Source organism: Salminus brasiliensis, chromosome 12, assembly GCF_030463535.1.
Source record: "Salminus brasiliensis chromosome 12, fSalBra1.hap2, whole genome shotgun sequence".
Classification (NCBI taxonomy): Eukaryota; Metazoa; Chordata; class Actinopteri; order Characiformes; family Bryconidae; genus Salminus; species Salminus brasiliensis.
Genome location: NC_132889.1, coordinates 4,993,538 through 5,012,816, shown reverse-complemented (window position 1 = coordinate 5,012,816; position 19,279 = coordinate 4,993,538). Strand labels below are relative to the sequence as shown.

Genomic DNA, 19,279 nt, shown 5'->3' with positions numbered 1-19,279 from the left:
AGCAGAGCCAAACAGCTGCAGGCACAATATGCCATTATTCAGCGGAGGGGACAGCGACATGCTCAGTGAGCCCCTCTCTCGCTCGCTTGCTCGCTCGGTCGCTTGCTTGCTCGCTCTCTCTCTCGCTCTCTCTCCCCTGGCTGCAGGGCAGACAGCTACCTGAGCCAGTTAGAAAAAGCCAGCACTCTGTGAGTGTGTGTGTGTGTGTGTTTGTGTGTGTGTGTGTGAGTCAGTCAAGAGATGCGGTGATGAGAGTGCAGTGCAGAAGAGTTCGACAGTTGTGTGAGTTGCCGTCTATGTCTTTTTTAAGGGACAGAGAGAGAGAGAGGGAGAGAGAGAGTAAGAAGGCAGTAGTGGAAAGGTAAAGAGGGACAGAAAGGAGAGAGAGGAAAAGAGAGAGAGACAGTGAGAAAGAGAAAGTAAGCAATCATGATAGAGAAATGAATAGAAAGGGAAAGGGAGAGAGAGAGAGAGAGAGAGAGAGAGAGAGAGAGAGAAAGGGGGGGGAGAAAGCTGGCATGAAGAGAGGGAGGTAGACAGAGTGTGAAAAACCAAGAGAGAGAGAGAGAGACTGAGAGAAGACAGAGAGAAAAAGAAAGGGAAGGATGGAGAGTAAGAGAGCGAAGAAGAGCTCTGACACCCAGGCCGGCCACCGTCACACCGAAGTGACATAGGGTGAGAGGGTGAGCCATCTATCCACCCGGAGGAAGCAAGGCCAGTTGTGCTCTCCCAGGCTCCGGCTGCTGATGGCAGGCATTAGGACCAGCGATCCCCGGGTCATAGTGGAAGCGCCTTAGTCTACTCAGAGCTTTTTATGACGTGGCTTTAGACGTCTGGCTCCTTTCTCTGCACCGCAGTGAACAATTCAGTTCATTTAGCATTCATTTTAGCATTCTCACCAAACCGACTCTGAATGGGCTTGATAACAATTTAACCATTTAATTATGCAGCTATCCCGCAATACCCCCTCCCACCCCCACCAAAAACGAAAAGATCTAGCCCTGACAGTCTGATGGACCTGCAGCGCTTGCCTTTCTCTGGGACCAAACAAATTACGCAGGGTGACAAATGTGCATGGAAATGGCATGAAGGCTGCATTAGCGCACCCTCTGTTCCCCTGCCATTAGGCAGAGTGCTGCGGCGCCTCCGATTGATTACACCGCCTGCGATAAGTTAATTTCATTTTCATTAGAAACTAGCCGAGAACTGTATTTGTGTATATCGCTCAGCATCATTTGTCGAGCGCTAGGGAGTCTTTTTTTTTTTTTTTTTTTTTTTTTTTGAAACCAAACGTTGCGCGTGATGAAGGCTGTGGGATGAATCTGCACCAGCATAAAATACACCAGTTAAAAAACAACAGAAAAGAGAACGAGAGAGACATAGAGAGAGATTGAGCGAGCAAGGTAGAGTGCAAAGCCGTACCCAATGCTGCAATAACCCAGCGTCTACCATAGGGGAAAGAGCTGGGAAATTAAACTGGCAACCACCCGCCCATCAGAGAGGAGTGTAAACCAGCTAAACGCGCTTAATACACCGTCGCACGACGTTCCTGCAGAATTCCAGAGATGCTTTAATTCGTAACTGTCGGATCCATTAGGGAAATCAAAACATTTGCCTCCAAATAAGAGGTTTCAATTAAAAAGCAGCGCTGCAACCAGAACACGGTGTTGCTTTCTCTCTCTCTCACTCACTCTCACACACACACACACACACACATGCTCACACTGCTGCTAATAAACGCCTCTGAAGGAGCGCATTGAGAACAACGGCTGTCGTAAAAGCAATAAGGAGCGCGAGTAGAGAAAGGCAGAGGCTCTCGCATCAATTATTGTCTCCTGAAAAAAGAGCGAGTAGCACCCAGCACCAAAAACGGGCGGACAAACACACGCCCACGCAGGAGCGCTCGAGCCGCGCCGCCCGCTTCACTGGGCCTGATAAGCGCCTCGTGTCCACACACGCTGCAGATAGATGGGAGCAGTCAGGGCAGAAACAGAACCAGTGGAGCCCTTCTTCTCCTTCTCTCTCTCTCGCGCGCTCTCTCTCTCTCCTTGCCGAGAGTCATAAAGATAAATGATGGCCTCCCTCCAGATGCGTGTCTCAGTATTAAACTCCTGACCACTGTTCACACACCGTTCTGCAACCTGTCAGTCTTCTCCCAAGCTTGGCCCAGTTGGCCCAGCCTGATGGAAGCAGGGGGCCATGCGGATGCCTGCCGTTTCTGGGTTTGGGAAGGAGGGGTGTGTAGGTGCTGCTATTTATTAGTCAGATGTTTGTGGACTCCCCTTCACATGTGGAGAAGTCCTGTCAATAGAATAGGACTCTCTGGAGCAGATTAACATGCAGGGCCTGTCGGGACCATGCTGCCAGGAGTGTGCTAGAGGGGTATAAAGCCCCTCTAATCTTCTCTGGAATGATGATGGTGCTCCATCCAATACTTTTGGGATGAGTTGGGGAATGGGGATCATCCAACATCCTGACCTCACTCACGCTCTTGTCATTGAATGCAATCAAATCCTTATAGCAATGCTCCTCCAAAGTCTAATAGGAAGCCTACTTCCCTGGACAGTAGAGTAGAGCAGTTACTCCAACAAAAGCCTGATAGCCTAGATTTTAGATCAAACGATGAATGAGCAGGTGTCTGAATACTTTATAATGAATAATGACAAAATAAGGAAGTAATAATATAAAACAAATATCTCAAATATGTTTTGTCTAAATTTCAAATGTACTCAAGTCTAGCTCTTGGGACTCTTGGGACTCTCAACTAATAAACTCAAGGGCCAGTTGTAATAGTCATGATAAAAAAGTAAACTGATTAAATAGAAGTCTGACCACAGAAGATTGACCACAGTCTAGAACCGCAAATATCAGTTCATACAACTGAAAGATCCTGTAGATCACATCTACAGGATGTTTCTGAATCAATCTGTCCATAAAACTCAGCGCCTAGCACCAGGAGGGGGCAGCTGTGGTCTCAAGTTCAGAGAAGAGGGCTTGGCACCAGAAGGTTGCTGGTTCATTCCTCTGAGCTGGCAGGATCTGAGGGTGGGGGAAGTAAAGGAACAGTTCTTTCTCCTCTCTCCACATTCATAACTGGGGTGGCCCCCTATTGCTCAAAAGTATTCAGACACCTGCTCATTCAGCGTTTGATCTGAAATCTAACTGCTTCTACTGTCCAGGGAAGTAGGTTTCCTATTAAACTTTGGAGGAGGAAGAGGAGAGAGAAGGGAGAGGAAGAGGAGAAGAGGGAGAAGAGGAGTGAGCAGAAGGGAGAGGAAGAAGAGAAGAGGGAGGAAGAGGAGCGAGCAGAAGGGAGAGGAAGAGGGTAAAGAGAAGCGAGCAGAAGGGAGAGGGAGAAGAGGGAGGAAGAGGAAAGAGCCGGAGGGAGAGGAAAAGGAGAGAGCAGAAGAGAGAGGAAGAGGAGATGGGAGATGAGGGAGGAAGAGGAGAGAGCAGAAGAGAGAGGAAGAGGAGATGAGGGAGGAAGAGGAGAGAGCAAAAGAGGGAGGAAGAGGAGAAGGGAGAAGAGGGAGGAAGAGGAGAGCGCAGAAGAGAGAGGAAGAGGAGATGGGAGATGAGGGAGGAAGAGGAGAGAGCAGAAGAGAGAGGAAGAGGAGATGGGAGATGAGGGAGGAAGAGGAGAGAGCAAAAGAGGGAGGAAGAGAAGAGGGGAGAAGAGGGAGGAAGAGGAGAGAGCAGAAGGGAGAGGAAAAGGAGATGGGAGATGAGGGAGGAAGAGGAGCGAGCAGAAGGGAGAGGAAGAGGGTAAAGAGAAGCGAGCAGAAGGGAGAGGGAGAAGAGGGAGGAAGAGGAAAGAGCCGGAGGGAGAGGAAAAGGAGAGAGCAGAAGAGAGAGGAAGAGGAGATGGGAGATGAGGGAGGAAGAGGAGAGAGCAAAAGAGGGAGGAAGAGAAGAGGGGAGAAGAGGGAGGAAGAGGAGAGGGAGGAAGAGGAGAGAGCAGACAGAAGAGGAAGAGGAGAAGGGAGACGAGCATTGCTATAAGGATTTGATTGCATTCAGTGATAAGAGCGTGAGTGAGGTCAGGATGTTCACCATTCCCCAACTCATCCCAAAAGTATTGGATGAAGCACCATCATCATTCCAGAGAAGACAAACACCAACCACTTATTTTCAGACTGCCTCTAACGCAGCATCACTGGACAGACAACACACTGTAGATAGTACTACGTTATCTGCCATTTTCTGTTACGTCACCTAGCAGACTACCACGCTGCCTAGCACCACCCTAAGCTTTTTGGGAGTGATGGGAGAAAAGGGAGGACCGTCCTTCCCACCCAAAGACCCTCTTAAATGGCTGTGGTCATCCCCCAGCGCTAGAGCCAAAGCTTAGATGGTTACACTACTGAGAAGCCCCCCGAACTGTTTATTTTATATGAAATATACAGAAATATTAGAATATAAAAAAACATATAAGAAAATATATTTCCATATTTCTGTACGAATATTAGGAGAAATGAAGTGGTTAGTGTTAAGGGGGGTCGTCCAGAGAGCAGGAGCGCTGCAGTTTGGAGAGCGAGTCATCACTCAGAGAAATCCCATTTTCAACCAGAAGAGAAAAGGAGAGAGGAGGAGGAGGAGGAGTGCTGCTGCTGCGTGACGGCCTGGAGGAAGAGAGAGAGAGACAGAGAGAGAGAGAGAGAGAGAGAGAGAGAGAGAGAGAGAGAGAGAGAGAGTGGGAAGGAGAGAAGACAGAATGACAAGGCAAGGAAGGAGAGCAAAGAAGGCACAGAAAAGAGAGAGAAAGTCCAGGAAGACAGTGACGAGATGACCTGAGACAGAAAGAGAAAAGCAGGAGAGAGAGAGAGAGAGAGAGAGAGAGAGAGAGAGAGAGAGAAGCAAAGAAAGGAGAGAGAGCAGAAGAGAGAGATAGATGGAGAAGGAAGAAGGAGAGAAAGGTGAAGACACAAGAAGAAGAGCACCAAGAGAGAGGAAGAGTAGGAGCGAGAAAGAGGCAAAGAGAGAAGAATAGGGCAGAAGGCAGAGAAAAAAGAGAGAGCCAAAGGGAGAGGAAGAGGAGAGAGCAGGTGGGAGAGAAAGAAGAGGATAGAGAAGGGAGAGGGAGAGGGGAAGAGGGAGGAAGAGGAGAGAGCAGAAGGGAGAGGAAGAGGAGAAGAGGGAGGAAGAGGAGAGAGGAAGAGGAAAGAGCAGGTGGAAGAGGAAGAGGAAGAAGAGGAGAGAGTAGAAGTGAGAGGGAGGAAGAGGAGAAGTAAGAGAGAGAAGAGGAGAGAGCAAAAGGGAGAGGAAGAGGAGAAGGGAGAAGAGGGAGGAAGAGGAGAGAGTAGAAGGGAGAGGGAAGAAGAGGAGAGAGCAGAGGGGAGAGGAAAAGGAGAGAGCAGATGAGGGAGAGGAAGAGGAGAAGGGAGAGGGAGGAAGAGGGGAGAGCAGACGTAAGAGGAAGAGGAGAAGGAAGACAAGGAGAGGGAGGAAGAGGAGAGAGCAGAAGGGAGAGGAAGAAGAGGAGAGAGAAGGGAGAGGAAGAGGAGAAGGGAGAGGAAGAAGAGGAGAGAGCAGAAGGGAGAGGGAGAGGAGAAGGGAGAGGAAGAGTGAGGAAGAGGAGAGAGCAGAAGGGAGAGGGAGAAGAGGAGAGAGAAGGGAGAGGGAGAAGAGGAGAGAGCAGGAGGGAGAGGAAGAGGAGGAGAGAGAAGGGAGAGGAAGAGGGAGAAGAGGAGAGAGCAGGAGGGAGAGGAAGAGGGGAAGGGAGAGGGAGAAGAGGAGAGAGAAGGGAGAGGAAGAGGAGAAGGAAGAGGGAGAAGAGGAGAGAGCAGGAGGGAGAGGAAGAGGGGAAGGGAGAGGGAGAAGAGGAGAGAGAAGGGAGAGGAAGAGGAGAAGGGAGAGGGAGAAGAGGAGAGAGAAGGGAGAGGAAGAGGAGAAGGGAGAGGGAGAAGAGGAGAGAGGAGAAGGGAGAGGAAGAGGGAGAAGAGGAGAGAGCAGGAGGGAGAGGAAGAGGGGAAGGGAGAGGGAGAAGAGGAGAGAGGAGAAGGGAGAGGAAGAGGGAGAAGAGGAGAGAGAAGGGAGAGGAAGAGGAGAAGGGAGAGGGAGAAGAGGAGAGAGCAGGAGGGAGAGGAAGAAGTGCTGAAAGAAGAGCGAGGACGCTGAGGAGAGTAAAGAACAGAGCAGTGAAGGAGGGAAGCACAGAAGAGAGATAGAAGCAAACGAGCTGACAGAGAAGGAGAGCGGGCATAAGGGAGAGAGAGAGAGAGAGAGCAGAAGGGCAGATGGCTTTATTTTTGCGGGGACGCTTCTGTGTGCGGACTGGCATGCGAGAGGAGAGGGTGGGGGGGGGGTGGTGGGGTTGTTGGTGGGGGCTGTAGTTTTCTCACGCCCCGGTTCATTTCACATGGACCCCCGCCGTCCGCCCAGTTTGAGATTGAGTGCATCAGTGCACATGGGCCGCTGCCAGCACTGCGTTCGTCTGGTCCGTTTGCTTAATTGAACAGCTGATGTTTCGGGATGTTTCTGTTCCGCATGTTCGAATTAGCATTTTGTTGTTGTTGTTGTTGTTGTGGGGGGAGGAGGGTGGAAGGGGGGTACGGTCCCATGTAGTATGACAGCAATACATAATTAATCCTCTGACTCGCGCATGAGCAGAATGAGGAAGCGAGAGCGCGGGCTTTCACAAGAACAGCCACACAATGCTGCTGCTGCTGCCGCTGCCGTTTGGTAATTAGATCATGCATATTTAATAACAGTGATTATGATATGCATTTCCACTCTTATCGAGCGCGGCTTAAGTGCAACACTCATTCGGATGAATTAAGCAGTGTTTACATTGTAAAGTCGTCACGAGAGGATGACTGCGACGAGAGAGAGGAGTTGTCACGCGTGCCTGAGCGCGTTCGTACATACTTATATTGATTGATGCATAGATTTATCTTTATTGCAATTGCTCAGTACAAGTACAGGACAACCAAATGCAACACCATTATACACGTCCTTATCTACAGTGTGTATATACAGTATACATCTATTTACATAAATAAAACATATTTGTATTTGTTTATCTATATATATAAATGTATAAGTACTTATCTATCAGAAAGTAATTTTTACATACTTATCAATCTATATAAACAAATCTGCCCACACTAATCTATCTATATATACAGATGTGTACATATTTGTCTACCTACATATATACAAGTCTGTACATACTAATCAATCTACATTTGTACATACTTATTTATTATACATACTTGTACATACTTCTACTATGTACAAGCATGTATAATACACCTGTATACATCTATATAAACAAATGTGTTCATACTTGTCTATCTATAAATATAAACTTGTACATACTTATCTATATAAACAAATTTGTTCATACTTATCTTTCTATACAAGTTTTTACATACTTATCTATATAAACTAATGTGTACATACTTATCTATCTATATAAACAACTTTATATAAACAAATTTGTTCATGCTTCTCTATCTATTCATACAAACCTGTACATACTTATCTATATAAACAAATCTGTACATACTTATCTATATAAACAAACCTGTACATACTTATCTATATAAACAAACCTGTACATACTTATCTATATAAACAAATCTGTACATACTTATCTATGGATAAATACACATTTGTACATACGTATATACCTATAAATACACATTTTTACATACTTATCTATCTATAAATATAAAATTGTACATACATATCTGTCTATATAAACAAATTTGTACATATCTATCTATACAAGTCTGTACATACTTATATATATAAACAAATTTATACATACTTATTTATCTATACCAACATATGTTTTCATACTTAGCATTATACTTGCAAATTTGTACATATCTAAGTGTATATATACAAATCTGCACACACTTTTCTGTTTATGTATACCAACCTGTTCATGCTTATCTGTCTGTAATTACAAATTACAAATCCATCTATCATAATATCATATTCATTCATTTTCATTCTCATGTTCATTTCACACATTTTACTCTTGCACTCCGTTCTTTTATGCGCAGTGCTAATATTTGCTAAACGCATTTCGTTGCCTTGTACTTGTACTGAGCAATGACAAGAAAGTTAAATCTGTCTCTCCATAACCTCCTCATGACTTCTCAGCTTGGTGAGCTAGCCTCCATCATCTGTCACTGAGCATAACCCCCAAATCAAAACAGCCCCTTTCAAAGACAAGCACATAAATAAAGAAATAAACCAGACAGTCCGAACAGATGTTGTTGCACGGTGGGTAGTAGCAGTGAAGCAGCCCTTGCAATCGTCCCAATGTGTGTGCTTGTGTGTCTGTGTGTGTGTGTGTGTGTGTGTGTGTGTGTTGTGTTCCAGGGTGGTTACGCTGCCTACCGATATGCCCAGCCTGCCACCGCCACCGCCGCTGCCTACAGTGACAGGTAAGACACACTCCGCTGCCTTTGCAGACACACATACATACACACACTCACATACACATGCACACTCGCGCGCACTGACACAGCACTCCACCAGACCGCCGCCTCCGCTCACACTTACTTCTCTGAGGTCAAACTCCCTCCCCCCGCTTCCACACGAGCAGAGGCAGCCTCGGAAAAGGCCACGCAGATTTATTAGTCTAATTCCCTTCTCCTGCGTGGACGGCGGCCGGCGCAGTAATTGGCAAATTAAATCAAATGAGATGTCACTGCAAACGTAATGGTAAGAGGCGTCCGTGCTGGAACGGTGGACTGTAACTGGAGAATTAAGTGGAATAGACCTGACAGTCCTCAAAAGATCGGAGGCAACGGCTGTTTGTCAGGAAGGCGAGAGGAAATCTGCTGATTTGGACTTTTTTTTTATATATATACATTTTTATTTTCTGTTACGTCTTTCTTCTCTACATTACTGTAGACAGCACGTTGCTCAAAAATTTACATCAGCGCCTTGCCATAAATTTGCACCGCCAAGAACGATATCCTGGCAAGTGGAGGCATCTTAGAAGTTGGAAATGTATCTGATATTTCTCATGTGTTGATTGTTTTGACAATATTACATAAACATCAAGATCAACCGCTGTCATCCCAAGCATATCAGTGTTGTTTCAACCAAACCACATATCACAATTTTTGTCGTTTATGTTTTTTCACGTCATTTTACATTGTATGTCATTTCATGATGAATGGATGATTAGAAAATGGTCCAAAATGACTAGAAATCAATTATTTTTCACTCACTTTCTCAATATAAAAGTATCACATTATAAACGTATAAAGTGGAACGAAAGCATCAAGAGCATCAAGAGCCTCAGTGCAACATAAATGCCGCAGCGAACAGATACGGGTATCAAACCCACAACCCTCTGATCAGTAAAGATCTTGAAGAAGCACTGTTGATACATTACTTGCACAGGGAGAAATGTACCATGAAGTAGAACATAATGTTACGCCATTAGGCAGATTCTCTTTAGTTGTCACTAACCCTAACCCTGGCCCTAATCCTAACACTAATTCTAACATTGGTCTCAACACAAAACCTAATCCCAAAACTAACCTTAACCTCAACACAAAACCTTAATTTTAACCCTCAACCTGAGCTTAACCTTAAACTCAACCTCAACACAAAAACTAATCCCAACTCTAACCTCAATTTAAAACCTAAATCTGTCTGTAATCTTAACCTTAATTTCAACCCTAATCCTAAACTCAACCTCAACAAAAAACTTAATCCTAATTTTAACTTGAATTTAAAGCCTAATCTTAACCTTAATTTCAACCCTAATCCTAAACTCAACCTTAACAAAAAAACTAATCCTAACTCTAACCTTAATTTAAAGCCTAAATCTGTCCATAATCTTAACCTGAACCTTAATCTCAACTCTAATCCTAAACTCAACCTTAACAAAAACCTAATCCTAACTCTAACCTCAATTTAAAGCCTAAATCTGTCCATAATCTTAACCTTAATAACCCAAACCATGAGCTTATTTTAACCCTCAATCTGACCTTAACCTAAATCCCAACCCCAAACCTAACCCTAAACCTAACCTCAACACAAAAACCTAATTAACTTTAACCTCAATTTAAAGCCTAACTCTGTCCGTAATCTTAACCCAAACCTTAACCTCAACCCCAAACCTAATCCTAACCCTAACCTTAAACTTAACCCAAATCATAACTCTAACCTGATCCTTAGACCAAAATCTAATCCTGATCTCTAATCTCACCCTGGCCTTAATTCTATCATATTCTAATCTTATCTTCAACCCAAAATCTAACCCTGCTCTGGTCTAAACTGTACCCCTAACTTTATCCTCACCCCGAAACCTTATCTTAATTCGGACCCTTACCCTAACCCTAAATTCTAATCCTAACTTTCACCTTTGACCTAATCCTAACTCTAACCGCGTCCTTCAATCTAATTGCACCCTGATTATTATTATTATAAATAAATAAATAAATATCAAAAAGAGTTTTATATAGTACAGGCAGTTTACACAGCTTGGCCCAAGGCTCAACACAAAAAATATCGCTGCTCTCCAATGAAAACCATGTGTCTCCATTTTTTTGTCCGTTTCCTCTGTCGTTTGAACCCTGCGGCTGCACTGTTCACACAGTGTACAGTTCAGGATGAATAGACCAATAGAAATGCTCTAAATTACTTGTAATTCACTTTTATTTTACATCGACTTCCATTCAAATTTAAGAGCTCACCATTTTGAAGATAGCTTAACCCCTTAACACTACTTAACACACTAAGGCGTATTACTCAGTAACTACAGGGACTTCTGTGCAAACCGGTCAGGCTGTTCTTTAGTAATAGAGGTGTGTAATGACACTTTCAGCCATCGCCGCTTTAGAGGCTGTTTAAGGGGTTTAATGTGCAGATCGTGAGTCAGCTGTAACAGAACCAAGGAAGTGTGATAGACTGTTTCCAACAGCAGCATAATAGCATGTTTTACCAGGAATGTAATGAATGGTCCTCGAGTGGCGTATATTGACAGTCCAGAGAAAGAGGCTGTCATGGAATAAATCTAATATCACTTCTCGTAATAAAAAGCAATATTTGATTGTTTGTACATATTTTAAGCCAAATGATCTCTCCACACTTTTGCTTCCTTCACAAAATAACGGCTGAAGCAAATAAAGCGATCTGCTAGTTGAACAAAATCATTTCACATGATGTGCGATCACTTTCTGTAAGTCAAGATCTCCAGGAATCGCTGCAGTACTCTTCCAGCGGTCCCATCGCGAGCAATATTAGAAACATTGCCGATGTTTCAGATGTCCTCACTTGCCAAAATGATCATTGACATGACATGAGAGCACCAACGTCCTCGCGACAGCTAACGGCTAACCCCAGAACAGTGTCCACAAACATGTGACAACTGATATTTTCCTGCGAGAGCATTCGCAAAAGACACGCTACTCTGTATTGTCCTGTCATCCTAGGAGCTCTGTCATAATCTGTCGATGTTATGATTTCTACCTTTATTTTTAGTTGAGATTGTGTTTTTCTCTGCATGCCACTGACAAGTCTGTGCTGTGCTGTGAAACGTCGTGCTGACTAATTGTGAATGGTGTTGTCGCGCCATCTTTTTTACGTCACCTCTCTGTGAGCATCGCCGGCCGTTGTGGCGTGTTGCCTTCAGTACACGTTAAAAGACAGCTCATTGGTTCGGACTGACAGTTATTCACACCGCTCTGTCCTGTCTCTGTTTCACGACACGCACTCTCCAACACGTTCACGCTTCTCTCCGGAGGCAGCAATGGCACGAATCTTGTCAGGTGTAAGATTGGAGTAATTTGATTTACTGATTAAGTCATTAATGATACGGCGTTTTCTCCTTGTGCGCTCTGCGGCTGCTCTGGATGAATGCACTGTAGCATAAAGACAGTAGATGGTCTCCAAAGATCAGGCCAAATCTAGCTGATGAGGATGCGTCGGTAGGACGCCACAGCAATTAAGAGCAGTTTAGTCGTAGGTGGCATTTTGAAGTTTTTATAAGTCCACAACATAAAAGATAAGTTCATCCTCAAAACATACCCCACCCCCCTCCCCCAAAGGCATCAGATATGTATTATTTTTATATTATGTTTATGTATATATATATATATTTTTTTATTCAGACATGGGAGCCATATTCGCAGTAACACATGACATGGTATTATGTGACGGGGTGGTACATTTAATCCCAAAAATGTCCACAATTCTTTTGTGTGGTCATGTTCCTGACCTAGCACACGCCAGTCAATTTATAATATCATTAATATCATTTAATTAGCATCTCTAATCATTATTTACATTAGTAGTGTTGGCTTGAATTGGACAGATATTGTCTTACATAAAAAGCAAAAAATATAAATAATGTAAAAGAACAGGAAAAAAAACTGTTCCTGGCTACTCCAAAGGCTCTAATGATGTCATTTCCTCTTTGTGATGTCATTTACATCAATAGTCAAAAGATCAAAAGATTTTTATTTCAAATAAAATGTTCTTCACCGAAATAAACAGATCATCCTAAAAAAATAAGGGTGTTAAAGATTTAGAATTTATTTGGTAATTATTTTAGATTTTTAATGTGATATTGGACAAGACAGACATGTGGAAACGGCTCATTAAACTCATTAAAAATGATTAAAAATAGTAGTTTTTTAATAGTGTTGTTGAACTATGTTTAATAGTAACAGGAACACTTGAACTAATAGCTGTAAGCTTTGGAAACAAACTTTGGGACATTTTTCTTTTTCTTAGTGCATCTCATCAAACGCAAATGACATGCAAATAATGACTCAATGGCTTTTTAAGTGCACTGGAACAAATAGCATGCTCTAGCAAGATATGCCATTATATAGTGGAAAGTATTGGTGAGCAATAAGACGATATTTGATCGTGTCGTGATAAATTTTGTTTTTGTGATACACAGTGCGCTTTTATGAGTATGATATCAGCAGCGCTTAAAGAACATTGATCAACTGCATGTTTCATTACAGGGAGTGAAATTACTCATGTTTAACTGGATTGAATGAATAAAAGTCACTAAGTGTACTAAGTATGGGAGAGTATTTGGATGTTAGTTTATTTTTTATCTGTAGCTACCGGTAAATTTAGTCTACATGATAAAATATTGTGATAAATATTGTGCATCGTGAAAATGTATCATAATATTTATATTTTTTACCCTATCACCCACCCATAGAGGAAAGGCAGATCTCGATGGTTTTTGTTGCTCTGATTCTTGAAGATCAGACTAAGTCTGATGTACTTTATGGGAATTTCTGTAATATTACATTTAAATATATTTTATGAAATATTGTTTTAGAAATAAAATTTGCTTTGTTTCTCTTGAATATAGCAGTGTATTAAATGTAGTGTAATAACGGGAGTTATTCATCTAGACTAGCATTAGGAGGAAGTTTGTCTTTGGTCTTGGCATGGCATGATTGTTGCTTTTCATGATTTTCATGAAAATCATGGAAATATCTTAGTCAGAGCAATTATGATTTATGATTTGTAAACAGGAATCAAACAAACAATAACTTACACAATTTCCAAACTGCTCCAATTACTGTCTATTAAATTGATTCTTCACACTGTCGCTGTCATGCAAAAACCCAAACAGCAACTTTACAGAAAGAGAAAAAAAAGTCTAAGTGAAATGGTTTTATTTCAGGGGCATTTCTATTAGTCATCATGAAATTCAGATACACTGGCAACAGCTGCACATTGATTCACATTGTGATTAAAAAAAAGTGAAGGAAATCAAAGAGATAGGAGAATTATGCACATTGGTTAATATACTTTATATTACGACTTTAGCAAATTTCCGTTGTTTATTTGCCCATGGCAGAGGCAGGCCTAAGTGCCTAATGTAAAGCTGAGAACATACCTAATGATGTTTGCCGGCCTGATTAACGCTAGGGTGAAAGTTTCATTACCATATAATAACTGTTATAAATATTTAAATAAATATTAAGTTAAATTCTTCCCAATTAAATGTGAACTTTCAATGGTGTCAGCATACCTAAAGTAAAGCATACCCACCTAAAAAAATATACACCTCTCCCACCCCCCCATTACACACACACACACACACACACACACACACACACACACACACCCTCACAACCTCCCCGGATTTTGTATGGAAGACCTGAAACTCTCTGTAGATACGAAAGCCCAAGCCCTGCGCTCACACTGATTATGCAAATGGTGCGTCTCTCAATTGGGTTATATTGTTTGTGTATATCTGTGGACACTGGTTTGAATACGAATCGCTTTTGGAGAATAAAACTGGCACAAGATCTCAAGCATCAACATTAAAAAACAGCAGTAAATTGATAGGTATTTTCAGTAAAAAAAAAAAAAAATTGGATTTTTTTTAATCCTCAATTTTAATAATGTTTTTTATAATATTTTGGACAAATGTGCACTGAATAATATCAACAAATTAGCACCGTTATTGTTTCTCCCATCTTTCAGAATTAATTATTTATGTTTTGTAAAAATTAATCTTTCGGTGAAATATAAGAGGCACTGCCAGCATAATCAGACCTTGTGAGGTATCGGTTCTAAGCTGTTCTGACTCTTCCTGATGGTCTAGGGTTAGGGTTGCACTGTCACAGAAAAACCTTGTATCTGCAAAACGGCAGCTTTATAGAAAAGACCTAAAACCCTCAACTTAAAAACTTAAAAAGTTTAAATGGAAGTCAGTGTGAGTCATTTTGGAGCATTTCTATTGGTCCATTCTTCATGACATTTTGACACAATGTGTGAAAAACAACTGCCAGATTTATGCCACATAATGTCAAAAACTGAAAAACAGCAAACACACACAATGGAGATAGACAGTGTTTGTGTAATAGCAACAATATATTGCTCATAGTGGCCACAATCTTTCTTTATCTTCATCCTAAAGCTGGTAGTTAACACCTTTGGGTGCCGTGTGGTCAGTATAAGAAAGAAAAGATAAACCTGTAATGTTTTTTTTTCCTGTGCTGTAAGCATCCCAACAAATCTCACATTCAGATTAGCACATTTCAGTGGGTGTTTTGATATTTTAATCCCAAAATAATTACTTGTTTCTTCTAAACTTTTGACTCATAAGTTTCCTAAAGTTAGTTTTTTTATAATAGTGGTGTTTATTTTTAGGATTTTGACCTAATTTGTCTTGTTTTGTTTTTTGTTTTTTTGTTTTTTACATGATTTTGCCATATTTTTTATATATATATATATATATATATATATATATTTAAAGATATGCGATCTGACCTGTCCACCCTAAAATGCGACTGTTTTGAGCATGTTTGGACAGGCTTTACAGAACACTGGCAAAACCCCCATTCATCCTAATGAGATGTTATAGCTGACCGAAATGAGAAAAACGGTTGATACTGAATTGCACAGCCAACTATTTAACAGTGCCAACTTTCCCCACATATAATAAATATGTATATTTAATAACACATAATAACAGTGACTCAATCACAGATTAATCTATTATTATTATTATTATTGATTCACCAAATTCATTTTTACTACATTGCAAGGCATACAATATTCTGCAATACTACAATACTCTGATGCTGCCCCTAGTTCTAGTGGTCCCATCTGGACTGCTGCAGGCTGGGGCAAATGGTCAGGAAAGCGCAGTGGCCTTTCTGCACCCCACTAAGCCCTCCAGCCCTGCCCCGGCGCCTGCATTAGCCTGCCGACCTGTGTCCCAGTCAAGCACGTTCAGGCCCGGGCTGAGGCAGACCATATGCAGGCTCTCCGTCTCTCCCTGGACCGCATGGAGCCCCTTAGGCTAACACACCAGCTGTGTTTTTGTGCCACAAGCGCCATTGCCTCCCTCACACTCCACCATGGCTTAAGAGCCTGTTCGTGGAGGGCGAAAGCAGGGGCTGCAGTGCTAACACAGCTAGCTACTAGTAGCTGCTAAAATATTTTCATAAAATGTTCCATGGTTTCAGCTAGTTTTGCACAGTCATGCAGAACATACATGCTGCACTTGCTGCATTGAATCCAAGGATTGGACTAAACACACTTTGTAAATCTGAAAAAAGCAAAATATGGAGCAGCGACAGGCTAATCACTTAAGCACCTGAGCAATAGAGCAGATGGGCCATGGGCATCTCTACATTTAGCAGAGGTGGAGAAAACATGCATTAGTTTTAACCTTAACAAAATATTTACTTTCAGTGTGAATTACTGTACAATCACTGCTGCATTTCAACAAAATTATGTTTTTGTTTGTTTGTTTGTTTGTTAGTTCTTTTGGTTTCCTCCTCAGCTAAAACAAAATCTTAAAATAATTACATGTTTTCTATAATATTTAGTTTCTCTGCATTTAAAGTTTCTCTGCCAAAAAAATTAATTATTAGATCATGATTAAGCACAAATGTGCACAAACTATAAGATCATGATGAAGTTCATGTTTATAGGGCCCGGTTATTAAAATGTGTTATTTCATTTCAGCTTATTAATTATCTAGGTTTGTGTTATATGGTGTGTTGTACAAAGAACATTATTTGTTCTCTGTGACAGTTTACTGTTCATAAAAAAAATACAGAACCATGTACTGGCACATAAGCCAGTTGTTCAGAACCATTTCAATCTGGACGATAAGACTTCACTCAACTCCACAGCAAACTAAAAAAATATCAGTTTTTTTTACAGTTTTCTGCAAATGTCAGAATGAGCAAAAGCACAGTCAATTTATGTGTGAAAATCTATATCATATTCAAAAAATAAAAAGAAACTGTGACATGTGCAAATATGTAGACACCCTTCTAGTAGTAAAATCTCAGAACATGAATGTCTCCGGATGTACTGCTCAGGCTATAATTGACTTGTTAGGACTGGTCAGGTATCGGTAATATAATAATGACTTGTTTTCTATAATCTTTAGTTTCTCTGGATTTAAAGTTAGTATCTCAAGGCAACAACATATTTTCTCAAGAGTTGCATCTTATTTTCTTGGCATTTTCTCTTTTTTATTGGAATAATTAATTAATTAATTAATTTTGTCCAAATAATGCCTTTTTTCTGTACTTTTTTTTGCTTTTTTATGACTTTTCTTTTTTTCAACTCTTAATTTAAAGTTAGGCACCCATGCTATAGGATGCTGGCACATACTCTGAGCCATCTAAATTTTCTAATTCTCCACAATCTTCCTACTTTTTCCTCCATGCTAGTTATCTTTTATTATTTTCTTAAATTTTAGAGCCAGATTTTCAGTTATGCATTAGCTCCACTTTCAGTTGTTCGTAAACTCTTATCAACCACATCGTGTTTCTTTCAGTACACATCATTTAGCATGTGAATGCGTTTGAGCAAGGCGTTATTAAAAACCACACTGCCCTACTACAGTACACTCATAGCTTGGCTTATTGGTTATGTAGTGCAACCCTGCAAATTGTGTCAACTTAGCCCTTGTTGCTGGTGGCAGTAACAAAAACAAACATTTTTCACGTTTGCTACATGAAACCACACAAATACAGGAAAAATGTAGGATATGGGCCCTTCCTTTCGCTGTCTGAAGCCAACACTTGTGTGATACGATTGTGTTTTTGGGTATGCAGTAGACATAGTCTCCTTTTTTCGTCACAATGATGTGAAGTGCTACGGACGTGTTACTCAGTTGCATGGGTTCTTTTGCATGTGTGCATTGAGCTGTTTCTTTTTTTTTTCCTTCCCTAGAGTCGACCGCGTTCCGCTGGTCAATAGTGTCATGTCCAATTGGAGTCTGTATTCAAAACAAGCCACCTAACGTGATTAAGAGGGCCGATTCAATCTGAATGCTTAGCGGGAATGAATGATTCATTAAGTTATTAAATATAGCTGCGAGCAGCAATTAAAAGGGGGCCTGGCAAGATGGCTGCCAACCTATGTCTCTAATTAGACGTAAGATCGGGCCGTGACACATCGTTTGTCACACCTGTGCAGTGAGTCATGGAGACTGGGTAATGCAGCAAATGATACGGTTCACGCTCGTCATGTTTGTTTACTTAGCTTTCAGAGACCCCGCTAGCTGCACAAACTCAGGCCTCACACACTCCTCCTTCAGACGCTGCTCATTTCTGTTTCCTCACTAACCCTTTGTAATAACAGGCCCTAATAAACAGCTGCTTGATCATTATTTAATATTATAAATACATTACACAGCGCTGTCTTTTGAATTTGATTAAATATTTACTTACGAATATACTAAAACATTTTATTATTATGAATTGTACTAAAATAACCATTAATTATAGTTCAATTCATTATTTATAAAATATCAAGTGTTTGCTTATAATCAGAACTGCACACTTCAAAGTTGGGTGCAGCGATTAAGCAGCAGTTCAGCTGTATTGCTACATTGTGCTTTTCCCTAATATGGGTGTTAATGTACATTATGGACATTATATACACATAAACATTCATTAATTGGACCCTTAGTACAGATTTTTGACATTATAATATATTTATAAACATGACACATTTATGAAAAAGCATTTACAGAGCTTTTATTATTCACTACATTAATAATAACTGTGACAAGAATTGTACTTTATTTTCCTTTTTAATGAAATAATGACTTTTTTATTTTTTACTTATTTTGTCAAAACCTTTTTCTATAATTTTTAGATTTTTTTTTTTAAATAATGACTTTTCCTAAATTATTTTTTAGAGTTAGACTATAGGATACTGTCCCATATTCTAGCGCATATTTTGAGTCTACATCTATAAAAAAACATTTAATTATTGTATTGAATGACTGATATTTGTAAGATAAGATTTGATAAGATAAGATCCTTTATTAGTCCCACAATGGGGAAATTCTCAGTGTCACAGCAGAAAAGGGATAGCAAGACACTCATTTATTTACTTATTTATTTATTTATGCATATGTAATAATTGTATCATTGCTAACCTAACGCACAAACTATTAGATCATGATGAAGTTCATGTTTATAGGGCCCGGTTATTAAAATGTGTTATTTCATTTCAGCTTATTAATTATCTAGGTTTGTGTTATATGGTGTGTTGTACAAAGAACATTATTTGTTCTATGTGACAGTTTACTGTTCATAAAAAAAATACAGTACCATGCACTGGCACATAAGCCAGTTGTTCAGAACCATTTCAATCTGGACGATAAGACTTCATATTTAAGCACATATACCAGTTTTCTGCAAATGTCAGAATGTGCAAATGCACAGTCAATTTGTGTGTAAAAATCGATATCATATTTAGAAAATAAAAAGACGTGCAAATATATAGACACCTTTCTAGTAGTAAAATCTCAGATGTACTGCTCAGGCTATAATTGACT

General features: G+C 40.8%; 1 protein-coding gene across 11 annotated transcripts in view; it reads left to right on the top strand.

Annotated features, from left to right (window-relative positions):
* Positions 1-19,279, top strand: part of rbfox1 (RNA binding fox-1 homolog 1) — a 401,841-nt gene that overhangs the window by 367,566 nt on the left and 14,996 nt on the right. For all 11 annotated transcript variants that reach the window (XM_072692947.1, XM_072692950.1, XM_072692944.1 and 8 more), the window contains one exon: positions 8,338-8,402. In XM_072692947.1, the coding sequence (XP_072549048.1) occupies positions 8,338-8,402 (65 nt within the window). The remainder of the gene's footprint in view (positions 1-8,337; positions 8,403-19,279) is intronic.